At 57.1% G+C, this 15,975-nt stretch overlaps 1 protein-coding gene across 5 annotated transcripts; it reads right to left on the bottom strand.

Annotated features, from left to right (window-relative positions):
* Nucleotides 1–2,947: 2,947 nt before the first annotated feature.
* Nucleotides 2,948–15,639, bottom strand: LOC128850299 (tropomyosin beta chain-like). Of its 5 annotated transcripts, none has more exons than XM_054053327.1 (9): nt 15,526–15,639; nt 14,672–14,797; nt 9,735–9,868; nt 8,499–8,616; nt 8,319–8,389; nt 7,994–8,069; nt 7,280–7,342; nt 6,504–6,573; nt 2,948–3,030 (listed from the first exon to the last, which is right to left on the bottom strand). In XM_054053327.1, exons 1-9 carry the CDS (start codon nt 15,637–15,639, stop codon nt 2,948–2,950), a joined length of 855 nt encoding a protein of 284 aa, XP_053909302.1. The 5 variants fall into 5 exon arrangements, with proteins under 5 accessions (XP_053909302.1, XP_053909304.1, XP_053909307.1 ...); XM_054053328.1 differs by lacking the exon at nt 2,948–3,030 and adding an exon at nt 5,735–5,814; XM_054053329.1 differs by lacking the exons at nt 14,672–14,797; nt 15,526–15,639 and adding an exon at nt 12,104–12,235.
* Nucleotides 15,640–15,975: the final 336 nt, after the last annotated feature.

Genomic DNA, 15,975 nt, shown 5'->3' with positions numbered 1-15,975 from the left:
TCAATAGCCAATGTGACAATTAAGTAGGTATTCATTGCACCGGGGGTTTTCCTTGAGGTGCTCCCACTTAGCAACAAAAGGTTTATATTTACAAAGGTGTTCACATATTCATAGTTTCTCCGCGAAATTATTAACATAAACACGCCTTTTCAGAAACTAATTGCATACGCGGGATGTAAGTTATTCTACGGTCTTTGCTGCCATCTAGTGTCCATTTTCAAGACTCACAGTCACTCTGGTAGTCGTTTACTTCATCCAGTGGTCGTATCTTCCTCTTCATCAGTTGCTCTCTGGATGAACTTGAGTCGTTATGTTTCTTTTCTTGCGGACCTGGCAGCTGACTCTGCTCAAAAAAACCCAGTGCTTTCTGGGTTCTGTGTTTAAAGCTTTTCTTATCTTCTTCCTGTATGACATGCCAAGCTACCCTTTGACATGGTGGATTAATTTTACACATCGCAATTGGTATAAGATATTTTATCTTATCTCGCTATTTACAAATTGTTTCAATTCCTTATACTCACTATCTTTTCAGCAGCAGGGCCCAAGATCCGACAGCTTGGCCCATTCCAACCCAGCCTGGACAAACTGGGCCCTGTGCTCCCCTAATGTCACATGCTGCCTGTGCAGGCTGCTGCCATCAGAAGGGCCACTCTGAGCCGAAGTGGAGCGGGCCTAGGGTCTGTTGTGGGAGGTACAGACTGTCACTGGTGGGAGCTGGGCCTGTCATGGGAGGGAGGCACAGCCTGAACCCGGGGGGTCAGGCCTATCATGAGGGGAGCTCTTGGGACTCTCATGGAGAAGCACAGCCTGTACTGGGGGGGCTCAGGCCTGTCACAGGGGGATGGGACAACAACACACCTGGTCCCATCACTGGGGAGGCACAGCCTGTACCAAGGGGCTCAGGTCTGTCATGGAGTGGCAAGGCTTACACTGGTTGGGCATAGCCTGCACCCAGGGGAGTTTGGCCTGGTTGCTAGGGGCCACTCAGTGAGGGGTGCCCTGTGCTGCCCCCCTGGACCTGGGCCAGTCAGGGGTGTCCAGGCTTGGGCAAGGTGTGCTGGCTGTTGCCTTGCCGCAGGCCTGCCTCAGTGCACTCACAGCTCAGGCAGCATGGCCTTGATGTGGGGCATGATACGAAGCACTGCATATGGGGTTGTATGTAACTCATACGGAAATAAGTGCCACATGGTTGTAACCGTCTGTGTTTTCCTCCAGCTGCATTATCCTCTGGTGGGATTGATAAATCACTAATATTGATTATATTGACTGTGGTACTTAGCTTTATGTGGCCTCACCTGTCCTGAAATCACCCAGAGCCCTGCAAAACCTACACAGCTCACAATGTGGCTCTTCCCACCCTCACCCAAATCTCTCGGGCTCTAAATGCACGATTAATCACACCCAAAGAGGGAGCTGCTGGGGGTGGGGGGGCGGCATTGGCTGCAAGCCCCTGCTTGGAAGGTACTTTGACCAAAAAAACAGAACGGCTCAGTTGATGCACTGTGGAAAAGCAAGGAGGCCCTAAGGAGAAGCCCCAGCCCTTGTGCAGGGCCAGCTCTGCTGGCTAGGACAGCTGTGCATCATCTTTCCCCTCCAGCACATCCCAGGGAGGGAGGCTGCAGCTCACAACGGGTCCTACACCTCAGGAGGACAAACAGAAAATGAGTACCCCATGCGAGGGGAGCCCTGTTCCCCATAGAAGGACTTGGAGCCGCAAACCAGAGGTGCTGGGCCAGAGGAAGGGCAGGAGACTGGCAGCACCTGGGCAGGAAAGAGATGCAATCTTACTACTCTCCTTTCCTGAACCAAGAGGTGCATCATATAAAGGAAAGCAGATAATGAAAGCTATCCCTGCTGGCTGCTTGCTGGGGTGATGGCCCAGCTCAGCAAGGGGTTGGCATGGATCATGTTTCCTGGCAGCATGAGGCTGTGTTTTTAGAGGGATATTTGCCAGGTAGCATGGGACAACAGGGCTTGCTGCACGTCGTGGATGGGCCCAAAGCAGAGGGGAAGACTAGATCATGACTTTGGGCATCCCCAGGGAATCCAACTTTTTTTGGTTACAGTGATGAGACATATCCTGACACTGTTTGTGTTGAAGAAAAAGCAGCAAACCAGGAGAAAACTTCCTGAACACTTTGGAAATTGGTTGCCTACTGCATTAATATTTAGTAGTTTATGCAGCTGTTCCTCAAGCAAGGTGTTCAGTGACTGGTAATAGAAAATGCAACTAGTAAACGGGGTAAACAGCTTACCACAGACCTGGAAAAGACCCTAGTAAGCAATAGTGTGTGCATGCATGGTCACATCCTTCTATGTATGCTCAGATGGCATCATAAACATGAACCATGAAGCAGACTCCACAAAGAGATCAAAGATCTTATGGCTTCCCCAAGTGCCAGGCAGGTAACATGCCAGTTGTGGAAGGGGACATGCCAGTGACATATCTCTGTCACTGCACACTTGAAGAGGATGGTCGATTTGGACTGAGCTTGAGACTTGTAGATTTTTCTGTGCATCCCAAAGAGGTGATGGAGATGAGGGAACACAGCCCAAACTGTGCATGCTATTGCTCTCAGCTCCCCATGGCCATGGAGTACATCCTTATGCTGGCCATCCGCCCTGGACCCAAGACCCTGCAGAGTTTCCTTGTGCAAAATGGGCAGGGAGATCCTCGCATCTCCCAGTGCCTGTGCCCATCCTCAAGAACCAATCACACCCATCCATCATGTCAAACTGCTTTAATATTTGGACATGAAGACAGGACAGAGACAGTCAGGCTGTGCACAGACAAGACACTCCTGAGCCATGGTGTAAGACTGTAGGGTTCCCTTCTCAATGGATGTGTGGATTTGGCCAAGACGCAGTTCAGCTGGTGATGTCCTGAGCATGCCAGTGGGGTGCACATGTGGGGTAGAGAAGAGGGATAGGGGCTCCCCGTGGCAGCTCAGAGGTTGTTCAGCTCCAACAAGGTCTGGTCCAGGACCTGGTGGATGCCCACGTTCTCCTCCTTGGCACTGGCCAGACTCTCTGTGAACACAAGGGGGACACAGCCAGCCACACACATGGACACAGCCCAAGCATACCCAGGTGCAGCCAGACCCACACACACCACACCAAGCAGTCACATGCATACATACAGACATTTCAGTATGGCAGCAGCCTCCAGCTGCACAGAATATCCCTGCAGAGTAGAGTCTGCACAAGCAGCCCCACTGCTGGCAGGGATGAGTCCAGCCACTCTGAGATCTGCCAGGGCAGTCAGGCCAGCTGGGCTGGTCACTCAGGGCAGGTGGTCCCTGCTCTTCATCATTTCCATCCTCCCATGGCACCCCATTGCCCACAGCCAGGCCGTCTGCAGCATGGATACCGCTGGTGGATATCTCTCCCCGGTCAGCCACCATCACGGCCCCGTCTCCCTGCTCTGCCCACAGCATATCCTGCCCCAGGGCATCACCACTGTCCAGCTGTGGGCTCACACACAAACCCTTGGCCAGTAAGAGACCTAGTGCCTGCTGCATGACCCAGTGGTGCTCCATGAAGAAGAGAGTGAGACAGCAGCCCAGGAAGGCAGGCAGAGAGGACAGCAGAGAGAGAAGGAGCAGAGCTAACAAGGTTGCAGGGATGAGCTCTACTGGGCAGCCTGCTGCCAAGGCAGCCTCCTCTGGTGCTTGCTTCCAAACAACATTCTCCATCCCTCTAGAGACTGGGATGGGATGAGAGCTCTGCTCACTCAGCCCCATTTCCCAGCACTCCTGGCCAGGCTCTTCCCCATCCCATATTTGAGGCAACAGGTGCTACTGCCTCCCCAGCTCCTGTCCCAGCCCTCCCAGCACACTGCAGGGACCGTGTTCCAAGGGGATCCTCCCTGCATAGTTTGGGATGACCAGAGTGAGGGGGAAGAGGCTGGCTGCCGACTCCTGGGACAAAGGGAGGAAGGCAGTGATACAAGCCACTGCGACCCTCCTCAGTGGGGCCAGACTGATGCCAGGGGGCAGTCATCATTGCATGGCCATCCCAGGACATTGCAAAACCCCTCTTTCTTCTCCCAAGAAAAAACAATCAGATCCAGAGGGCTCTCTATCCTTCCCCCAAGCAGGGCAGTTCCCTGGGGGAATAAGCCAAGGCTCCATGCACTGCCTAACCCCAGCAGGGAGTGGCAAGGGTCTACCAGCTCTGAGCCAGCCTGGCTGAAATGAGGCAGGGAGGCCAGTGGCAGCCCCGGTGTGGGTGAGAGGCTGGGAGTTCTTAGCAGCTCAGTTGTTAAGTTCAGTAAGGATGACCTGCAGCTTGCTAGTGAGAATGCAGTTTTTCTTGGCCTCCTGCTGGGAGCACTCTAGAGAAAACCAAGATGTCAGCACAACAGAGGTGAGAGAGAGAGAGAGAAAGGCAAGTTAGTAAAAAAAGACAGTATTCCCCAAAGCCCTCACTGTAAAACCTGCTGCTGCCTAGCCAGCAGTGGTGAACAAGCTAGGCTGGCAGGAAGAAGCATCCAGTCCTGGAGCAGGGACAGAGTTGTGGGGCAGGGTAGGATGCTGAGGAAGGAGAAGGAGGATGAGGGTCAGGGACCTGTTTAGGGTCAGAGATCGCTGCTGAAGGGTAGGGCCTTCAGCATGAGAGGGTGATGCAGGACAGATGCCAGGGCTGAAACTGCTGCTTGTGGACAATGTCTGGGAGTGGGGACAGGGAGTGGAGAAGACCAGGTCTAACCCTGCTATTTCAGGCCAAAAGAGTCATGGAGAAGGTGGCACGAGATAAGAAAAGCTGTATCCAAGAGCCAGGGGATGGTGGGCTGAGGCACAAAAGGCCCCATCCCACTCAGCCTGCACAGGAGCTGCTCAGGGCTTAGCTGTGACTGTCCCGGGGGTCCTGTGGCTGCAAGCTGCCTGCAACCACCTCCTACTACCTGGCTGCCAGCACCCACATGAAACAGGCAGAAGATGAGACAGAGCAGCATGAGGAAAACAAAGGAGAAATGGAGGAGATAAAATGCTTTACTGAGACCAATACAGTAACTCAGAGGGACAGAACAGAAAAGAAAAAGTCATGAAATGCAAAATGAAGAGTGATATGCAAAGGACAGAGGGGGGACAGGGTCAAGGGAGGAGCAGGGGTCTGAGGGGTGCCTGCCTGGGTATGGGCTCCCTGCACAGACAGACACCACCACCCCACCACCCCTCATCCGCCATCCCCCTTTCTAAGCCCTCCTCTCCGTTTTCGTGGTGATGCTGCTGCTGCTGTGCGGGTTCCTCTTGCCCTGGGCTCAGCAAGCAGAACCAGGGGGCTTTGCTGGGGAAATGTAGGGGTGCAGGTGTCCCCCCAGCACCAGAGCTGTGGAGTTCTTGGTGCTTGTACTGCCAGGGAGCTGAGGAGGGAACTACTGAAGCAAAGGGCTCCTGGGAACAGCTCTGTTCACTGCCAGGCAGTGCTGGGGCACAGACCTGCAACTGTGTGGGTGCTTCCACCCAGCATGTGGGGATCCTGGGGGCTGCTCCTTCCCCACCAAACACCCCTAAGCACCTACACCTCATCTCTCCCACAAAGAGGGGTATTGTGGGAACAACACCTCAGGTTGGCTCCTATCCCAAAGGAGCCATTTGACAGGCATGGGCTGGGAAGGAAAGAGGGGACAGAGCAGGCAGGGAGAGCAGTGGGATGGCTGAGCAGGCAAGCAGCTGAGCTGGGGAGGGGTGAGGCAGGCAGGGGGATGCAATGCTGGTGCCTGGTAGGGAGTTTAGAGAGAGGTGATGTCATTAAGCGCATTGAGCTCCTCACTGATAGCTTTGTACTTTATCTTCTGTGCATACACTTTGTCTGCGGGCAGGGGGCAGGCAGTGGAGCAAGGTCGGGAGACAGGCAGTGGAGAGAGTGAGTAGCTGTGAGCAGGGAACCAAGGGCAACGGGAATGTGCAGGAACAGGTGGTGTGGATGTGGCCCCATTTCCCACCTGAGGGCAGAGCCACAGACCCCAACAGCTGGGGTTGTTTAGCCTTGAGAAGGCTGAGGGGAGACCTTATTGCTTTCTACAACTACCTGAAAGGAGGTTGTAGAGAGGAGGGACCTGGCCTCTTCTCCTAAGTGTCAGGGGACAGGACAAGAGGGAATGGCCTCAAGCTGTGACAGGGGAGGTTCAGGCTGGACATCAGAAAAAAAAAAATTCACAGAAAGGGTCATCTGGCACTGGCAGAGGCTGCCCAGGGAGGTGGTTGAGTCACCATCCCTGGAGGTATTTAAAAGACAGGTAGATGAGGTGCTCAGGGACATGGTTTAGTGGCAGATGGGAATGGTTGGACTCAATGATCCAAGAGGTCTTTTCCAACCTGGTGATTCTATGATTATCAGCTCTGCGTCCCACACTGGACACCATGGCATCCAGCCTCCCCCATCCCAAGACACTTGCCCATCCCCTCACCTCAGCTAAACCCTGTCCAGCCCCACCAGGGGCACGTCCTGGCCAGTGCTCCCCAGGAAAGAGGGACACTGAGCCAGTGAGGACATTTTACCTTCTAGATCATCGACGGTTTTCTCTAGCTTCACCACAGACTGCTCTGCAAACTCTGCACGGGTCTCAGCCTGTGGGAGTGCAGAGGGGAGAGGGTGAGCTGCAGGGCACAATGAGGATGGCACAGGCTGTACTGCATGCCAAATCTGCCCTGCCTGCATCACCCATATTCCCCCCCCCGAAAGACAAGGGACAAGGGCCTCATGGACCCCCACACCCTAAACCAGCAGCAGGGGTGAGAGCTTGCCCTCAAAGGAGGCAACTGGGCGAAGTGCCTCCATGTTGGGCTTCCCATTTATCCAACCTGTCCCGACCAACAAAAGCAGAGGTGTCATGGGAGCCCACACACTTCACAGGTTGCATGTGCAACCATCACTAGATGGATCACCCCAAATTGGACATGGCTTGAAGTTGGTATGTGCAGGGCATGAGCTCCTGCCAGTGTGTATCCTGAGAACAGGACACTACACAGGGCAGAGGCAAGCGGAGCAGGAACAGAGCACAGCATGGGGCTGCAGGATGCACCCCAGTGGGGCTGTGCTCCCTGGGGATGCAAACACCAGCCCTCCAGATGGGATGTGGACCTTCTCTGGGGTAGCGAGACCCCATGGGGGCATCCCAGACCCAGCCACCCACCTTGCTGCAGGGCTGCAAATTGGGGAAGGGTGAAAGGACACAAGCATAACAGGGTCAAAACCCACATGAGATGGCAAACTTGTGCCTGCACTGATGCAGTGCCAGCTCCTCTCCTGGGTGTTCTCGCCCTGCACCCCTTACCTCCTTCAGTTTTTCCCCTAGAAGCTTGATTTCCTCCTCGTACTTGTCCTCCTTGGTGGAATACTGCAGAGACAGAGACAGGCACCCATGAGCCTCACAGGATACCTCTGGCCATCCTTTGCCCCAGTGGGGGACCCCAGCACCCCCAGACCCCATGCACTCTGCTCAGCCTCAGCAGCCCTGCCACATCCTACCTTGTCAGCCTGGGCTTCCAGGGGCTTCAAGTTGTTGGTGAACAATTTTCAGCTCTTCCTCTAGGTCATCACATTTACTACATCCCAAGCAGGGGCCACTAGGCAGGGGAGCAGGGCCAGGGGGCAGGTGAGAGGGGAGAGCAGAAAGAGCGGGTGTGAGGAAGGAAGAAAGAAAGAGAGAGAACAAGTTGAGACAGGAGAAAACTCAGGCAGAGATGGAGCAGAGCCACTGTGAGCAGAAGCTACTGGGATGCATCTGTTCATCTGTTCCTCGTGCCTGCTCACATGGATGCCCCGTGCATCACTGCCAGCTGGGCTCCCACCAGCCCTGCTGAGAAGGAGAGCAGGCATGGAAGGATGGAGGAGCATGCTCAGCTTGCGCCTGCTAGACAGGGAGGCAAGAGGAGGCTGGTGGCAGAGGTAGTGGTGCAGAGAGGAGTGGGGTGTCTCATACAGTTCAAGAGACATTGACAGAGAGAACGGGTTTGCTGTGCATCACCATGCGCCCCTGCCCCAGTACCTCTTCCTCTGAGGCAATGAGGGATTTGAGTGCCTGGTCCATGGTCTGCAACTCTTCTTCCAATTGTCTCACTCGGCTGGGGTGGAAGACAGGCACCCCAGGGGGAGACAACAGAGAACAGGGTCAAGGATGTGCTGCCGACAGGTTAGCATACCCCTGCCCCCAGCCTGTGAACCCAGGGACCACTCTGACAGCAGACCCTGCTGCTCCCAAAGAGGGACATTCCCCATCCCCACATGGACACACAGCCGCCCTCAACTGCCAGGGACTCAGGGAAAGGGCTGCATAGGATCCCTGCACGCTGTCTGCTGGGAGCCATACTCACCTCTCTGCCACCTCTGCCCTCTCCTCTGAGCGCTCCAGCTCTCCCTCAAGGACAACCAGCTTGTGGGCAACCTGTTGACAGCAGCAAGAGGTACACATCAGCCCTGTGCTTGTCCTAGCCTGGAGCACAGGGCTGTGGAGAGGCAGCGGGGGAAGGAGGCACATGGGTGCAGGCACGCACCTCCTCATATTTGCGGTCAGCCTCCTCTGCTATGTGCTTCGCCTCCTTCAGCTGCATTTCCTGGAGTTCCATCTTCTCCTCGTCCTTCATGGCCCTGTTTTCGATGACCTTCATGCCTCTGATGAATGCCCAAGCCAGAAGATGTTACTGCGGTGGGTTGAGATGGCACCTGCACCTCCCGCTCACCCACTGTGCCCTGACCACTGTGCCTGTGACCATCCTCCAGCTCCAGAGACTTGGGACACTGGCACTTGCAGGCCACCTCATGCAGTAGGGTCACACCAGCGGTACCCCACATAATTAAATGTGCTCCTGCACATAATTAAAACAGTGGAGCTGACTTCAGGGCCACCGAAAGGCTGTGTCCCAGAGTGAGATGTGGCCACAGTGTCTCTCAACCAGGCAGGTCCTGAACTCATTGTCCAGGGGGGTAAAATGTGTGCAGCCCAGGATGAACTGGCTGCAACCTCCACAAAAGCAGTTCGACAGGCCAGAAACCTTTAAGAAATGCTAGAAAACATCCTATGGCAAAGCCTTTTCCTGTTCAGGGGTGATGCTCACAAGCAGGGTGTCACCAAACCCCCACAAACCCCTGCAGCAGGGACTCCTGGAGACTCTTCTCCTTTTGCTCAGATGCTGTTGCTCAAACTGGTCTTTGCCAGTGGAGGGAAGAGTGCTTGTAACTGTCAGGAATGCCATGATGTGTCTGGGCATTCCCATACAACCTGAGTGCCCTTGCCTGCACAGCTCCTGCCCAGTAAACCTGCTTGCCACAAGGATGAGGAAACATGCTCTGCAGAACCTTTTTTTTTTTTTTTTTTAACGAGGCTGGTTCATTTACAAAGTTTAACCGCAGCTTTCAGATGCAGCCCCTTCTGGGCTGTTGCTCAGCTCTCGAGTGGAGGAAGCTATTCTGGGGCAGAAAACAGGGTCTGAGCACCCTCTGGCTTCAGATACAGACTGGTTGTATTAGATCAAATTTTTCAGGATTTTATGGTTGTATTAGATCAAATTTTTCAGGATTTTATGGGTGGCCTAGAAATTTCAAAGCATGTCAAGAATGCTCATATCTGGGGGAGTTTTCTGCATCGTGGCTTTGCTGGGATCTGCAGGAAAACCAACACAAACCCCATAAGATCACTTCAGGGGGATCCCCAAACCCCACTGAGAAACCAAGGGGGTTGCCTGCAATCAAGAGTGACCTGAAGTCACCCTTGCTGTCCCTCTGTGTCACACCTCTCACTCTCATCAGCTGCCTTCTCAGCCTCCTCCAGCTTCTGCAGGGCAGTGGCCAGCTGCTCCTGGGCTCGGTCCAGCTCTTCCTCCACCAGCTGGATACGGCGGTTCAGAGAAGCCACTTCAGCCTCGGCCTGGGGGAGCAGAAACCCCTTGGTCACCCCATGTGACATATATATATATATAAAGCATTTTCAGCAGTTTTGCATTCGCTATCCAGAACACCCCTTGGCACTATGCAACAATCCTGGCTGTGGCATGCATCCTGTCACTTTTCTATAGGGACAATGGGGCTCTCTCCCTTCCTAGCACCCTGTCAGACATTGGCTCCTCCTGGCCATGCAACTCAAACCTAGCACATGTAGCCCTTTCACCATGTCCTCGCACCTCTGGCTCCTGCTTAGGAGAGGGACGAGGCGAATTCACTAGGGTAGGGTGGCCAGAGTGGCTATGCTGTCATGGGGATGGTACTTAGAGTTTGTGGAGCAGTGAGTAAAGGGGGAGGAATGCCCTGTGTGGCTTCGCTCCCAAAAAGGAGACTGGAGCTGCTTGTGGATTTCCTGTTTACAGAGGCAGTGGAGCAAACCAGGAGCCTCTTCTGTGGGGACCCCTTCCCACCCTGCAATGGTGCAGCCCAAAGCTGAGTGTGCCTCTCCTCCCCCCAACTCCTTCCCCCAGCTGATGCACATAGCACTGAGGGCAATGGAGCAAGTTGCCCTCAGCAGGCTGGAGCCTGGTCAAGCTGCAGCCACTAGGGCCCACAGCTCCCTGCTTTCCCAGGCTCCCCACATGTGGGGCCAGGAGCCAGAGCCAGCCAGGAACAGTGGCCCTGGCCCCCTGCTCTTTCCATTTGGTAAAGGCTTCCTGCCTGCTCTGTTGCCACAGCCAGGAAACACTGCTTCAGCAGCTCCTGGCCCTGCTCCCCAGATACAGAGATGAGCTGCAATGAGACCTCACTGCGGGGAGCAGCCCCATGCACCAAGATGAGGGGAGGCATGCACCAACATGGGGGATAATGTCTCCTGCTTATTCACAGGCTGGAGCAGGCCTGGCCAGCTGCAGCACCAGGACCCAGCCGGATTCATACTCCAGCACCAAGAATGCCCCGGGAAACATTGGCTAAGCAGGGGGGCTGTCATTCTCCACAGCCCTGCTGAGCACCCATGGTCCTCTGTGGTGAGCTGGCAGTTTAGGGGCAGGCACAGCCTGCACTGCTCCAAGCGGGGTGGCCTGGTGTGCTGGATGGGCAGCTAGCCCCATGGCTGGCACAACAGCTGCCTCCACCTTGTGAACACCCTCTTTCTGGGCTCACCAAGAGCTCATCCCCGGCCAGACTGCCCAACAGGGAACTGGGGCTGGCCCCTGCCAGGGCAATCATAGAATCATAGAATAATTAGGGTTGGAAGGGACCTTAAAGATCATCTAGTTCCAACCCCCCTGCCATGGGCAGGGACATCCCACTAAATGTTCTGCTTGCAGCGTTTGCATCACCCCAGCAAGAGCTTTTTTTTCCCCAGAGAATCGTCCCCAAAGCGAGTCAGAGATGCCCAGATGGGCACTTGGGAACATGAGCTCTCCAGCAGCGCCCAGTGACCAGGGAACCAACCTGTGGCTGCAGGAAGGGGCCATTTCCTCTGCACACAGCCCAAATGCAACAGCCTGAGTACTATACCCAGCTCTGCTGCTCCAATATGGTGAGGATGTTAAAGGAGTGGCCATAGGAAAAAGAGAGAAAAAACTCACAAGCTCCAACAACAATAAAAAAGCCAAACCAGGAACAAGCTGTGGCTTGGTAATGCTGTCCCACTGCTATAGAGTGGGAATTCTGGCCCATAGCATTGCAAAAAGGTGGCTTGTGGCTTGTCCCCAAAAAAGGATATGCTGGAGAGCCAAAAGCTCTGCAACTGCTGTGGCCCAGACTGCAGAGCCTGCTAAAAGCCAGACAGTAGCCTGGGTGAGAGATTTTTAGCAGCGCACACAGCCAGCCTCCAAGGGAGTGGATCCTTTCCCAGGATCTGCCCAACCCCAAGCAGAGACGAGGCAGAGCTGGCTGCTGACTGCTCCCCTGTGCCCTGTCAGCCAGGGAAGCCCCACCGCAGGGAGCATCCCTAGCAAGACTCATGAAGTTCAGAGGCAGGGACCCTGCTTCGGCACTTGGCTGGATGGCAGTGCCTTTCAGCTCCCCTGGGACCTTCTAGCAGTCCGCCCTGGGGAGAGCCAGCCTGGCTACAGGGACAGGGGCCAGCCCGCAGGGAAGGATTCTGACAGCGAGGCCAGAGCCAGTGGGGCATCCCGGAGAGCTGTTGGGGCGCCCACTCGCTGTGCCGTGCCCCCTGTCCCCGTGCACCCCCCCCCCCCCTGCACCTTACTCGCTCCCGGGCCTGCCGTTCGGCATCGGCCTCCCGCTGCAGGTGCTCGGCACACTCTTCCGCCTTGTTGGCCACCTGCTGCAGGCTCTGGATCTTCTTCTTGACGGCGTCGATGGAGCTGGTGCCGGCCATGGCGCGGGGCAACCGGCAGGAACCTTTTGTGGGATCCGCCCGACTCAGGCAGGAAGCGCTCAGGCAGCAGCCGCTCTTGCTGCCTGGCCCTGCTTCCATCCCTTCCTGCTGCTGCTCCTCCTCCTTCTGTTGCTAGGACCCACCTGGGCCACCACTCTCCCGGGCAGCGCACACAGACCCCCAGGCAGGGTGCACAGACCCCCCCACTCCAAATAGGGCATAGTGTGTCCTCCCCAGGGTCACTGTCCCTATACCCCCAAGGCAAGATGCACAGTGGCTTCTGGACAGGTCACACCGTCCCCTCACCCCAGGCAGGGCACATTGTGCCTCTCAAGCAGAGTGTATGGTGCGCCCCCCCCCTCTCCCGCAGATGCATAGCGCCTATGAGCAGGGCATGTCGTGCCCCCAGGCAGGGTACACGATACACCCTAGGATACAGGACACAGCCCCCACCCCCCGGCAGGGTGCACGGTGCCCACCCAGACAGGGGTGCACAGTCCTACCAAACTACCCCAGAGTAATGGAGAGGAGCCAAGGGAGTCTGGGAGTGCCAGAGCCTGGCCCCGCAAGCCCCCATAGACATGAGAGCAATATACCCATGGGTACTCCCCAAGCTCTGACCCCCACCCCCCCCTAGCTGCAGAGCCAGGAGGGCCATGAGCTTTTGTCCCATAGGGGCCATGGGGCAGAGCCCACTCCCAGGCATCCTCGCGGGGGACCTGGAGATGGAACTGCAAGGTACAGCCAGGTCCCCAGCAGACATCCCACTCAACTCCTTGGCATCCACTCCCCCAAAGCGGGGACCTGTCTGGCAGCCCTGCAGAGACCCATGAGGACCACGGAGCCCCCTGCACTTCCCGGATGCCCTGGGGGCTCTGCCCTGTAGGGGAGACCAGTCCCTAGCCCTGGTCTAGCTGGAGCACATGCCTTGATCCATCAGAAGCCAGTGCTGGTAGCACTCAATCCTCCCTTAAGGAGCTCTGGCAGCTCTCGGGCAGCCCCAGCTGCACTTCACACCTGCCTCTAGGGATGCCTGTTCCTAGACTGACCCCGCCGGCTGCCCTCAGCTCTTATGGTCAGGGAGCCTGGGGGGACCCGGCCACACCGTCGGCAGCACCCTGCCTCGTGTCCCCCTGCCATCTATTGGTGGAAGAGGCGGCGCTGCGGGTCCCCTGGAAGCAGCGGCCTCGGGCTTGGCCCTACTCCTGGCCGGTCTTGCACCCCTCCCAGCCCGACGCTTGGGTGCAGAGAGCGCTCCCAGGCCGGTGCATGGGGCCCGGAGCAGAAAACGGAGTCCCCGTCCGCTCTGGCCCCACCCAGGGATGCAGTCACTTCCCAGCAGAGCCTCGTTCCTTCCCACTGGTTCAGGGAATTGCCAAATAAGAGCAAAATCTCAGCCGGGGAGAGCAACTGGGGCGGGAACTTGGGTGAAGCCTTTGGGACCATGGCCTGGGAACTGCGGAGTTTCCCCGAGCCGCTGCCGCACTCCGGAGAGTGACCAGGCTATAGGAGGGACTGGAGATGTGGAGGGCTGGAGGTGGCTGCTCTGGCTAAACTCGCTGTCCCGGCAGCCTCTGCCAGCATCCTGTTGTGGGCAACGTGGACTGTCCCTCCTGGGGACAAGGAGGTGGTGGGGCCACAGTAGCCTTGCAGAACTGCTGGGAAGGGGCTGCCAGCGTCGTGGAACTCTTCGGTCTGTGGCACCATCTAACCCCCCTCCAAGTATCTGGGGAGATTGTTTTGTGCATTGCCACCCTATGCCGGCAATGCCGGAGCACGGGGAGATTAACTCTTGCAAGGCATTTATTGACATTTTTGCCGAGACCAGGAGCCTGCCTGGGTCGCTGTGATGGGCTCTGACCTGACCGGGGGATGGGGCCGCTCTGTGATCACAGGCACATGCTGTGCTGGCAGCCAAGGAGGGGCACGAGAGTTCCCGGGGAGGCGTGTGGGCAGGCTCCGGGGGACTACCCTGTGCTTCCTCCCCCAGAGCCAGGAGCAGCGCTGAGCCTTGTCCTGGGGAGGAGGTAACACCAGCCCTGGCACTTAGTGCTGTTGGCACATTCGAGTCCCTGGCTCAGGGAACTGGCAACATGCAAATGCCACAGACTTTTTTTCTATGGGCATCATGGAGGTGTGTGTCTGGGGATTGGTGACACAGCTCGGGACACTTGTCTCCATTAGCTTTGGGGTGCCAGGCAGGCAGCTGCCCACGAAGTGGCCGAGTGGTGCCCACCACAGCCTGCCTGGCCCCCCTACCCTGAGCAGGATCCGGCCGGTCCCTGCCCTGCATCTCGGCCAGGTTCAGTGTCAGTATCACAGGAATGAGATCTTGACAGTCTTCCCCATGGACACTTTCCATATAAGGGCCACCCTCTTCCTTTACCCCCCGAAGTCTGATGCCCATGCAGAGTAGTTGCTGGCATGCCTACATACGTCTGTAGCTTTCTTCTCCGCCTGTTCCAGCTTCTCCTGGGCCTCCTTGACAGACTCGGAGTACTTCTCCACCTCATTCTCCGTGCCCTTCAGCTTCTTCTGCAAGCCCTGCTGTTCCTCCTCCAGCTGGAGAAGGGGCAGAGGTCAGGGAGGATGGTGATGCCTTCAAGGCTGGGGAGGGAATGGCCATCCTCCTCCTGCGGTGGTCAAGGCTGGGGAACCTCATACTCACTCTGTCAACTTGGGGGCCACATGTCCTCAGGGAGACCTTGGTTCCCAGGGCCAGAGCAGCCCCTAGCATCCCTGAGCCTGGTGGGGGTAGGGGAGTGATGGGCTCCCTCCCTGTGCAAGGGACTGGAGAGGTCCTGACTGGGGGGCACAGCTCCAGGGGGACACTGAGAAGGTTCCCATCTCTGTGGCTGGAGTGGGAGCTTGCTGTCCCCAAGGGTCTCCTTGGCAGAGGGATAGGGAGGTGGCACTGTGGTGTCCCACTGAGACATGGCATGTTTGGGGGAGTCTGATGTGAGTGGTCAGGGGCAACAGGCTGGAGTGCTGGTCCCTGGGGATGGGCACCCAGCAGGGTCAGGTCCCCAGGTACAGGCACCCAGAAGGGTGAGATCCCAAGGGCTGGGCACCCCTAGAGCTGGGACCTGCAGGCTGGACACCCAGTGGGGCAAGGTCCCCAGGGCAGAACACTCCTAGGATAGAGGTCCCCAGAGCTGGGCACCTCCAGGCAGAGGCTCCTCAGACTGGACACCCATCAGGATGGGGTCCCCGGGTCTGGACACCCTTAAAGCGGAGGTCTCTGGGCGGGTGGGAGGGGGGGGACACGGACGGACACGTGGGACACACACCTGCTTGCAGCGGTCCTCCGCCTGCTTCTTGTCAGCTTCCGCCTGCTCGGCGCGGTCAATGGCATTCTCCTTGTCCAGTTTCAGCATCTGCATCTTCTTCTTGATGGCCTCCATGGTGGTGGCGGGGCGGTGGCGAGGCAACGGCCGGGTGCGGAGCACGGGGGACTGCGGGAGCACAGGCACTGCGCCCCCTGCCTCACCGCGCCGCCTAAGAGCCGGGGAGGGGCAGCTTCGGGCGGGGGCCGCCTCGGCACCTCCTCCGCCGCCCGCCAGCACCTTTTAGGGACAAGCTCGCCACCGGCCCCGAGGCGGACGAGAGGGCGGCACCCCGGCGGGCACCACCGCAACCCCGGCGTCGGGCATCCGCGGGGGCACCGGGTGAGTGACACTCCGGGGCAATGCAGTAGGGACACCCTGGTGGCACTGTGAGAAGACATACGGGGGCACTGC

Source organism: Cuculus canorus, chromosome W, assembly GCF_017976375.1.
Source record: "Cuculus canorus isolate bCucCan1 chromosome W, bCucCan1.pri, whole genome shotgun sequence".
Taxonomy (NCBI): domain Eukaryota; kingdom Metazoa; phylum Chordata; class Aves; order Cuculiformes; family Cuculidae; genus Cuculus; species Cuculus canorus.
Note: the sequence above shows the minus strand (reverse complement) of the source record. Positions and strands in the feature narration are given on the sequence as shown.